Source organism: Cucurbita moschata, unplaced genomic scaffold (assembly GCF_002738365.1).
Source record: "Cucurbita moschata cultivar Rifu unplaced genomic scaffold, Cmos_1.0 Cmo_Scf00048, whole genome shotgun sequence".
Classification (NCBI taxonomy): domain Eukaryota; kingdom Viridiplantae; phylum Streptophyta; class Magnoliopsida; order Cucurbitales; family Cucurbitaceae; genus Cucurbita; species Cucurbita moschata.
Window position 1 is genome coordinate 745469 of NW_019268564.1, and position 11192 is coordinate 756660.

An 11192-nucleotide genomic window follows, 5' to 3' on the forward strand; every position below is an offset into this window, starting at 1 on the left:
ATATATATATATTTCAAACAAAATCTTATAAAAATAAAAATAAAAAAGTTAAAATTATAATATTTTATTAGAAGTTTAATCAGTGAAATTAAAAATTTAGAATAAAAATTAATGGTAAAATTATAGAAATTTTTTTAATACGTCTAACTGTGAAATAGACAAATACAATGAATCGATTATTTTTAAGATTCATCGAATATTTTTTTAATACGTCGATGGTTCACACAATTTGACAAATTTACCATTAAATCTTTTAACCAAATAAAATAAAATAAAAACATGACCGACCACGTCAAATTTAATTTACAAGATGCTATAAATTAATTTTAAATGTTAGTAAAATTTTGAAATATGTTAAAATTAAATTAAATAAAATAAAATATTGAAGGCACTTGAGAGAGAAGGCCAAAAATAAAAGAGTAATATTCTTTTATTCAAAGCTTATGGGCTTTTTCTGGGCCTCAAGATACCGCGGGCCCCACTTGCCCTACTAATTTATTATTATTTTTTTAACTTTTTCGTTTTTTCTTTCCCTCTATTTTACCATTAAAAAATATATATATATATACATATATAATATACTGTGTGGACCCAACTTACGTATAAACTGCCACGTGGAACGCTTTTTTTGGTTCATCAACGGACCTTTTTTCTTTTTTGTTGCCACGTGGCATTCTTCATCGGTAAGTAAACTACTATTTGAACCGAAACGTCGCCGTTTTATCTTATAGAATATACAGTTTTATTTCTTGTTTTATTTGTATTATGACGTCATCTTGGGAAATGTGAGTGGTTCTTTTTTCAAATGATTAAATAATTAATTTTAAGACAGTTATTGACGAATTATACTATATAGTTATGTTTGGAATATATATATATATAACCAGATAATAGACGAATTATACGAATGAAAGAGCAAAATGAAGAACGATTACAGGACGATAGCTTTCAACTACTAATAACGATTGCAGAATGATAGCTTACAAAAAAAAAATGTAAAATATATCAAAGATTCAGTTTCATATACTAAGAACGATTACATTAATTTAGCAATAAATTTTCAACTTACGGGAAGATGTAAGAAGATAGTTTCAAAACTCAAACCGATGTTTACGAGCGAAAGAACGAGATTGATAGCGATCCATACGTTGCTCGAACATTGGTTCTATCTCTATGCTTGAAACAAAGCTCTGTTTCTGCCAATATTAAAGCACATAATAGATATTGCCACAGATTGTAACAGCACATGAGAGGCTCTCAAAATACTCAACGGAGCTGGTTTCACTTCTTGTTTCCTACTGACATTTTGCAAGTGAGATGTCAAACTGACTACTCGTTATCGACCAACGACATTACAGGAATTCCCTTGGTCGAAAAGCTCGAACACTGAACGTGTAACTCATCCCCAACTTCGAAATTGCTCCTGTTGTCTCCCTGAACATAGCAAAGAAAATAGTAGAATTGGACAGTGGAACTTTTCAACACTAGAACACAGAAGTAAACCGAAATATAAGGCCTCAAGGAGAAGACGACGATTATGTACCTCGAATTTATACATCCCTCGAAGTCCTTCACCCAAATCAAGAACTAAACCACGAGCTCGAATCTGATAAACCTTTGCCCTGACTCGCACTCCAAGTTTCAGATTTCTTGCGGTTATGGGGCTCTTAACTTCAACTTCATTGTTACTTGGACCACCATTCTGAGCCAAGGGTTTCAACTTGCGTTCTGATCTAGAATTGGCATTCGATTTTCGAGTATCCTTAAGTTTCACGTTCATATCAGCGGATTTTTTTTCCTCCTCATCACAATCTTCAGCACTTCGAATAAGGATAGATGGAACTGATGAAGTAGAATTTACCTCACTACCTACACTTATGTCCACCGGAGAAGTATTGGATGTAGAATTCGGAGTTTCGTGCAACGTCTTAGATACTTCTCCGACCGGAGAAACTGGATCTAAAGAAGGAACAGAATTTCCATTCTGAGCTTCAGCTTTCGGTCGGGGCATAGTTGCTTTGAGGGACAATTTGATATTACCACGAACATCTTGACCTATGCACACCAAGGAAATCCTCTGACCAACAGACACAACATCTGAAACTCGGGAGACCTGGATCATAAGAAATGTAAATCTCTTTAAGGAAAAACAAAAATAGATTAATTTCATGAAAAAAAAAGTCATAAAAAATGAAGATATTTGATTGAACTCAGTACATACCGGATCATGTGACAACTCTGAGATGTGGAGAAGGCCTTGCTGGCCACCATTAAACTCAACAAATGCACCATACTCTTTCACTGAAGTTACAACTCCTTTATACATCCCTCCAATTTCAATCTCACGCCCAAGTGTGAAATCAACCTGTAAAACAATGATCTACCTCAGTTGGCCTGTAAAAGAGTTGCAGCAGACAAATTATCCTATGCATAGTATAAAGTATAGATAAGTATACTGTAGCCTCCTAAAATGTGAAAATAAACATGGAGCACAAGTTAGCCGTAGAGACGAATGTGACGAAGGCATACCCCCATTTTTTATATATGAAGCGTATAAAATTATATTCGAAAAAGGAAAAAGAGGCACCTAAAGGCTACAAGTCAAGGCCTACCAAGAGAGAATCTGTCACAAAAAAGTTGTCAATTCCTAATAATCATGGAAAGGCTGTAATTGCAAAAGAAATCTGTGGTTTGAAGACCAGCAAGAAGTCCAATAATGTATACTATAAACAAAAGAAGCCTATCTATTCCACTTGTTCTCAAAAAAATCAAAGATTTGTTTCCTTCCAAACCAGCCAAAGAGTTGCTCTCCTCGCACAAATCCAAGAGGGAACGTATACCTTTTCTTGTACTTTTTCCATCACAGCTTGATTTTTAGCCAGTATGGTAAGAGTTCCATCACCAACAGATATGCGTGCACCTGAACAATTGTAAGTGTACACGACATGTCAAGAAAACCACGCTGAAGAAGAAACAACCATAATTAAATATTCAAGGAGCATCGAAGCTGAAGTAAAAACAATATCCAGATAGTTCAAGCGGCATTTGCCTTCTGACAAGTGTCCAGACATAAAATGCACTGGTAAACCCAGAAGTTCAGTCATAGAACAGGATGTTACGGACAGAAGCTAAGCATCACATCGTTAACTAACGACACAAGTGAAAGAACTGCTACAATAAAAGAGAGTGCATTATGCTTCATGCAACAACAATCACATCATCAAATATAATTATTGGCGCAATGCTTTTGTTTGCACTTACAAGAAAAATAAAAAAGACTCGACTTCTAGAACTATACAGAGATGCCATTTAGATCTAAATTCCATTACATGGAAGACACTGAAATAACATCATTTGAGATGATGAACCTTGAAGCAATAAGCTAAATAAATAAAATCAGAAGTTCACAAATTCACAGTATACCTGTTTCCTCCTCGATTTTTTTCTTCGAAGCACCAAGAGGTCCAATTAAGCGACGAAGAGCATCATTAGTGTACTTTAAGATAACTGCAATGGGTTACATTGACCAAGTGCCTTTATTAGGCTTTAAGTAATATATAGTAGTCAACAAAAAGAAATTTCAATTTATAATTCCCACCTAATCGAGGAGAGTTTTCATCATCCTTAATACGTGGTGCATTAATCTCACGCTCCATGTGCTCTAGTATTTGCAGGCGACCCTTGCGTGCATGCTCTAGGGACTCGCATATTATGTCCAATGGAATTCCAGCAGGTTTTATGTCCAACTGAATTGCTGTAATTCCTTTTCGTGTGCCAGCTATTTTGAAGTCCATATCCCCCAGATGATCTTCAAGTCCCTACAAACTCACAAATCAAATTAATAGACGCCAAAAAGTCTTTTTTTTTTTTTTTTTTTTTTTTTTTTTTTTTTTTTTTGTATTTTTATTTTATTTTATGAATAACCTAACTTTCATTGATAAAAAGATGAAAGAACACAAGAACATATAAGGGCACACAAAAGGAGGCAACCTAAAGGAAAGGTCTCCTATCAAACCAAAAAAGGCATGACCCTACTACATTTAGTTGCCAAGAAAACATGTAGAATATTAAATCTAAAGTAGATAGAAACCATGAATTCAACTCATTCCCTATAAGCTTTTTATTATACTCATGACCCATATTGATCACTAGGTCAACCCATGGTAGTGGGAATACTACTTTTGTCTAAAAAATGAAAGGTATGTTTCATGTTGTTAAGAACTTGGCTGATTGTTCATAACCAAAATTTTCCTTAGACAAAAAAATTATTTGAAGTCCACAACCTTTTCTTCCTTCAAGATTCTATAGGAAGGCCAATCAATGCATTAATAAAGGCAAGAATTTTGGGACCTAACAGAATTTCACATGCCTTTAAATTTTTTTTTTTTTGGATGAGTCGAGATGTGACCAAGCAGGCCCGCACTTAAAAAAAAGGTAGTATTGCATCCTGATATTACAACCTTGTTATGACATTGTGAAAATGTAGGCTACGGCCTTATTGTGGCACATGGAACCTGAAAGAAATTAAAGGATCTTTGAAGATAAGTCTTCCTCTTTTGAGTTTTTTATTTTGTAGAAATGTACAGCCTACCACAGTTACAACCTTTCCATGATCCTTAACAACTGGGAAGCATTCCTTTAATTTTGTGAGAGGCAATTCTCTCCACCCCTAGCCCCTAGTCTGTGCATTCCTTTCTTAATGTCATTTTGTTTCTTATCTAAAAAAAGTATTACAACCTAAAATCCACCAATCAAATCCACCACATATTTCTGAAGTGTCCTTCAAAGAAATCCAACGCAATTAGAGTTAATTACAAAAGGAGTATGATTTCTGAACTTGCTTTCTAAAGACACCCGCAAAGAGACATAAGATTTAGCTAGCTCAAATACTTCCCTCCAAACTTTCTTGCCCATTAAAAAGTGTGTTCATTTGCCACCAGATACACTAAAGAATTGATTTCACAGAGGAAATCCAAAGCTCCCCTGCTTTTCTTTTGAAAGGAATACCATAGAGCATAACATCTTCCAATGCACATTGAAAGTTACAAGATTAAAAAACAAATGTAGGAGAGAACACCATAGCTCCTTCCTGTAGGAGTAAGGAGAACGAAACAATAAAGGATTGAAATCCTAACAAGTTCCAAGCAAAGACATTACCACCATGGATTCAAAGCTATCAACAAACTACCGTTCTTTTAACAATCTATTCTTCTCTCCGATCTCCTCTCAATTCATTATCTATAGCAACTCTCAGCCAGTAACTAACTACCTACTAGCTAGGTAGCTATGTCTAATTGCTAATACTATAACAGCTGGTACTAAAGATCCCGTGTCCCTCCTGATGTATCATGTATGCATTTTGTATCAGTGATCAAGAGGATACATCAATCTTCAATTAGAAAAAGAATAAAGCCAAAAGTTGACCTTGACCCAAAGAGCAAAACCAGGGAGAGCAAGCAAAAATCTTACTAGTATATCAGTCAAGATACGGTAATCTATAATTGCACCAGTTGTTGGATCAGTTTCACTGACAAGACCCACTGAAACACCAGCCACATGTGCATTTATCGGAATGCCAGCATCCATCAATGCCATGCTACCTGCAAAAACAAGGTCCTATTAATCACATGAAATCCTAATACATCATCTCAAATTAATATAACTATTGAAGATTTATTATGACAAAATGAAGACCGTATAGGTGAAAAAAGTAATCTAAGTTTATCAAATAGATTCAACCGGGAAAGAAGAATTTCATTAACTTGAGTAGGATTTTAAATGAAAGGGTCCGATTATTGAATCAGAAATTGAGGATACAAGCAAATCATTACAATTTGCGACTACAACAAATCGTATAGACAATACAAACATTTTATTTCAACCAAAGAAGGTTGTACTTAGGGGCAGGAGGAAGAGAGAACCCCTCTATACAATCTTCGTTTCTTATTGAAAAAGGATTAAAAATTAGAAAGCCAACCAAAGAATGTTAAAGCTCTACACAAAAATATTAATTCATAGCCTTCGAATGCAAGATTAAACAGTACCTCCACAAACAGTTGCCATTGACGTAGAACCGTCTGAGGCCATGACTTCTGAAGTTACACGAACAGTATATGGAAATTCATCTTCAGAAGGCAACACAGCAAGCAAAGCTTTCTCGGCAAGGGTCCCTACCAAAAAATACTTTTTAATAAAATAAAGATCTTCATTAAGTAATTCTAGAGTACTAGATACTGTAGATGATGGTCTACATCCGGACTTCCCACATTTCCTCTCCTCACCCCATATATCTGCATTCAAAACCTCTCTACAGCTTATCATAACCAAAAACTAAATGTAAATTAAAAATTAAATTTGAATTAAGAGCCCAAGGATTTATGAAGTTTTGCTCCTTATCAACGATTTTCTAGATACTTTACATTTTACCTTTACCAACCTGAAAACAAAAGCAAGAGTAAATGAGGGATTGATTCTTTCTCACGATAAAAACTTAAATTTTGCTCCTTATCACAGGAGGAGGAAGCTAAAGGTTTTCTCTGAAAATGTTGAAGTAACAACTACCTTGTGTGAAAGAGAACCTTTATTTCCCAATGGAAACCTTAGATGCCAAATAGAACCCAAAACCTTATGCCTATGACCTAATCACCCAATTTAGTTTAAATATTGAATAACATGAAGAAAAAGATAAATCATTTACCATGGCCAACTTCACGTCTATTTAAACCACCTCGTTTCCCCACTTCATTTATTGAAAACGGGGGGAAGCTATAATGAAGCATAAAACGTTTTGTTGGTGGACCAACGAGGGAATCCAAGCGCTGAGCTTCTCCTGGTGCTCCAAGTGTTACAGTACACAGAACCTGTACGGGAGTTAATCAGAAGTGTTCTTTTTTTTTTTTTTTTTGAGAATTGGAAGTTAAAAGTAACATGTAACAAAGAATTCTGATACTTGATGGTAAAATGGTTAATTATAACTAGCCAAAAAACTACTGAAAGAACTGCCTTAGCTGACCTGTGTATCTCCTCGAGAAAAAATTGATGACCCATGTAGTATAGGTAAATATCTGGATTCACAATACAACGGCCTAACTTCATCAAGACGTCTACCATCAACTCTAAGTCCTTCAGCAATAATCCTTCTGCGAACAACCTAATATTTCATAAATTTAACAAATTGTCAAACTTCTTAGAGAGAATAAGGATGAATATATTCAAAACTTTATGACCAAATAAAAAAATCATGTGCCTCGTACTTCATTTGAAAACCAGGTCCCCATCCAGTTACGTTTATCCCAAAATCAAAATCCATCCAGAGAAAGCTACATTTGTGGAAATAGTGATTTGGATAGATAGACAAATTACATGGATTTCACTGAATTGTCCAACTTTGAAATATATGGAGACAGTAAGCTTCAAATCGACAATTTAAAGATAATAATATGATGTCAAAATTTTATAATAATCGAAAATTATTTTAAAAAAGAATTTACAGAAAAAATAATGTATTATTAACTAAAAGAAACTCAAGCATTTCTCACCTACTATGACTCAAATTCCAATTTTGCATAATATGAAAAAGAGAAACATCTTTCAAACGTTTATAATTGTATTGTCATATGCATACCTTTTTCCTGACGCTGTCTACTGCTTTTGGCAAAACCTTCAAGCCTTCTTCATCGCATTCTTCTTCAAACACTTTCTTTACATCTTTTGTGATATTATCTAAGGCTTCTCCACGTTCGAACTAAATATAAGAAAAAAAAATTAAAACTATACAATTAGTGATTATAAAAATAATTAAATCAAACATTCATCTTGCAAATAATTAGTAAATACCTTGCCATAAGAGTGGTCAGTGAAAACAGCTTCAATAGGGGCTTCGGCCAACTTGGTAACTTTTTCCATTGTACTCTCCGACAACATGGACAACTTGTATTCCTTCTTCAGCTTTCCAGCTTTAGCAGCCAGTCTGATTTGAGGTTCAAGAAACTTAACTGCCTAAAATATCAAAGTCGGTGATATTAGTATAATAAACAATCAGTACAAAAAGTCTTAATGAATTAGGATAAATCCTCATCACTCACTTCAGGATGTGCCAACCTCAATCCAGCTTCAAGGTCTTTTTCAGTGATTTCACGTGCTTGGACATCAATCATCAAAGTTTTCTCCCTTGTACAGGCATATACTAAGTTGAGATCGCTCAAGTTAAGCTGCATTATATCCAAAGGTAATACACTCATAAATAGGAGAAATCTGACTACACGGTCTTTATGTTGGTGAACACATAACAGTCAACTATTTTGTCCTTTCCATAGTTTTTGACCCAAACTGCACTGAACTAGTGTTTTCTATAATGTGAGTGAATTCAATTGCAATAGCACTCTCAAGCTGTTTTTATGAAGCACACAATAGGCTATTAAAAATTAAAAATTTTCTATAATGAAATTATTAAAAATTAAAGAAATGTGATTTTTTTTTTTTTTTTTTTTTGAAGGAGAGTGTTTAATAGGCTATTAAGCAACTTATTTTAATGTTTCTTTTTATTAAAAAAAAAAATAATAATAACTAAGAAGAAGAACTTTTTGCACAGTGTGGCCGTGTCTCCTTGGGGAATTAGGGGAGTGAAGGGTCTAGAAGCACCTTCTAGAAACACTGAACTGAACCACATGCTAAGACCACAGAAAAGTATGACCTTAGATATTATATCGTAAAATGTTTGAACCAAAGGGACCATTGTAAGAAAAAAATTGGATTTTTTATTTCAAGACTGGCACAGGAATGGAAAGGTTGCATGGGAGAGTCTCAATACAAGATAACTGTTAAGGTGAGAATTCACAATATTAAAAAGGAATCTACATAAGAATCCAGAAGCCAATTAGCACTATTAAACAGAATTAAATTTTCAAAGTCGTGGAGAAGCAAAATTTAATTCTTAGCTTCATGATGGAAAGTGGTGGAAGAAAAACTGAATCAGAAGTAAAACTTCCCTGTTTAAAAAAGAAAACCAATTTGGTATACTTGCAAGTTCAGAGAAAAGAAAACAATCAGGCAACCAAAAAAAACACAAATGGACACAACTTTGTTTGTATGCATGCAAAAAATATAACGAGGGTGGAGGGCGCAGTCAAGCACCACTGTGATTACCTCATCCATAGTCGGGTTGACAACAAACTGCCCATCAACTCTTCCTATACGAATCACTCCTATGGGGCCACCCCAGGGTATATCCGATAACATAAGAGCAGCGGATGTTGCATTAGCTGCCATAACACCTGGATCTTGTTTACCATCGGAAGAAAGAACGCTGGCCATTACCTTTGATTAGGGAACATACGTTAAAGTCATTAAGACAAAATGGGTCACACAAGAGGCATGCCAAAGATCGTAACGTGTGATAATTAACCGAAGTAGTATTACGAACATAAGAACCTAAACTCAAAATACATACCTGGACCTCATGGTAAAATCCAGCGGGAAATAATGGCCTAATCGGACGATCTATAATGCGACCACATAAAAGTTCACGCTCTTTAGGAGCCCCCTCTCTCCTCATGAATGTACTTGGAATCACACCTTGTGCAAATTGCTTCTCTTGATAATCCACCTAAAAAGATGAAATAAATCCTCAAAACCTTCCTCCATTACACACACACTAGTAAATGGTGTAGGAAGAACACCCAACAACGTACATTAAAAGAACGGAATATCATCAAAAGGAAAATGTGGCCAAATAGAGATTGTGCACTTCTTTCTAATGGACTGCAGCACCAGCAGTACCGCAAGTGTTTATTTCCTCGGTACGAGCCAGTGCCACAAATATGATTAGAAATTATAATTGATACTCCAGACCATAGGGATCCTCAAATCCCCACTTCTCTAGATTATGCAAACAAAAAATCGAAAAAGCCAAACGGAAACGTGAAGAAAACAACATTTTGCACTGAAAAAAGTTTCCAATACAACATTCTACTCGTGCTTGTGATGCTCATCTCACGAATAAGCGGCTAAAATCAATTATCTCTGTTTCTCATCCACCTACCGATCATGAAATGCTCAACATTTTCTTCAAATAAATCAATACAGTAATTCAAAAAAAAGAAAAAAAACTGAAGAACAAACATACCGTGAGAGGCAAAAAATCAGAAGAAACAGCGTCCCCCTTAGCAGAGGTAACGGTGGACAAAACCTTAGTCTCCTCCATGCCCAAAACCGCCGCGCCATTAGCAAACCGAGCGATCTTCCCAGTTTCCAACGTAATCAAGCGCGATCCAATCTCGAATTCTTCTTTGAAGGATTCGAGAACCTTGGACCGGGCTACGGTTGTATCGGAGGGATCAAGCTGCTGCTGAGATTGAGAAGCGAAGCCCATGCGGCCGCAACAAACGGTGCGAAAGCCGAGGCTCCGCCAAGTTAGGAAGTGTGGAATGGCGGAGAAAAGGGGATGCGCTTTGGAAGCCATGGACGCCATGGCAACTCACAGCTGTGAGCTTGGAGGTGAGTTCTAAGGGTTTAGGGTTTAGGGTTTAAGAGTTTTGGCGCGAGGATGAGCGCGTTATAGTGACATAGAGAAATTATTAGAGAAATTATTTTAAATGGTAAATATATATATATATTATATTTATATTCATGAGTAGCGAATAAATATTGTGAGATAAACCAGAAAGGACAGGCTGGAAGTGAATGGAATGAGCTCAGTTCTTCTCCACACTTCTTTTTTTATTCGTGTCCGTTCCGGCGCGCGATTGGTACTTTGTTCTCCTCTTATTCTTCATTGGACGGTTTGGATGGACTTCGTCGTTCTTTCCCAACTAAAATTGAAAAGGTTGTCTCACATCGAGATGTCGATTCGTTTTCCGCCCCCAATGAGATGGGAAATTGGTGACCCCCTATTTTCGTTTGGCCCTTAATCTTTCTGAATCGAGGCCCGACTCGAGCTGTTCCAACAACCGGTAGGGAGCACCTCAGTATAGGATCGCGCGCAGTAACTGGGAGTCCTATTACACCTAAGACAAGCTTCAGTTCATCGAACCAAGGTTTGTCTCGTGTAGTGATTGTGGACTCGTACAAGGATATTGAGTAGACGTTTTATGTATCAGACTCGACTCTATTTTTCGGAGCATGCATTTTCATCCGTGTCGCAACTGATTCGGTAAGCTACGTGTCCAGTGCACGAAGAACTGCCTTCGATCTCC

At 35.9% G+C, this 11192-nt stretch overlaps 1 protein-coding gene across 2 annotated transcripts; it reads right to left on the bottom strand.

Moving 5' to 3' along the window:
* Window positions 1–946: 946 nt before the first annotated feature.
* On the bottom strand, window positions 947–10554 carry LOC111435245 (polyribonucleotide nucleotidyltransferase 2, mitochondrial). 2 transcript variants are annotated; one of them, XM_023072666.1, is made up of 17 exons: window positions 10124–10554; window positions 9449–9604; window positions 9145–9315; window positions 8085–8210; window positions 7837–7998; window positions 7625–7744; window positions 7013–7150; window positions 6698–6860; window positions 6045–6170; window positions 5470–5600; window positions 3599–3818; window positions 3424–3507; window positions 2841–2920; window positions 2222–2365; window positions 1544–2113; window positions 1311–1434; window positions 947–1257 (listed from the first exon to the last, which is right to left on the bottom strand). In XM_023072666.1, the coding sequence occupies exons 1-16, from the start codon at window positions 10466–10468 to the stop codon at window positions 1330–1332; spliced, it is 2841 nt and encodes a 946-aa protein (XP_022928434.1). In that variant the 5' UTR covers window positions 10469–10554; the 3' UTR covers window positions 947–1257; window positions 1311–1329. The 2 variants fall into 2 exon arrangements, with proteins under 2 accessions (XP_022928434.1, XP_022928433.1); XM_023072665.1 differs by having other exon boundaries at window positions 969–1434.
* Between the last annotated feature and the right edge of the window lie 638 nt (window positions 10555–11192).

Bases quoted from the DNA above. Each gene is read 5' to 3' on its own strand.
- LOC111435245 (XM_023072666.1), bottom strand. From the start codon at position 10,468: ATGGCGTCCATGGCTTCCAAAGCGCATCCCCTTTTCTCCGCCATTCCA. The intron at 7,151-7,624 runs GTATGCATATGA...ATGAAATATTAG, and splicing joins TAGACAGCGTCAGGAAAAAG to GTTGTTCGCAGAAGGATTAT. The intron at 2,921-3,423 runs GTATACTGTGAA...ACAATTGTTCAG, and splicing joins AAAAATCGAGGAGGAAACAG to GTGCACGCATATCTGTTGGT.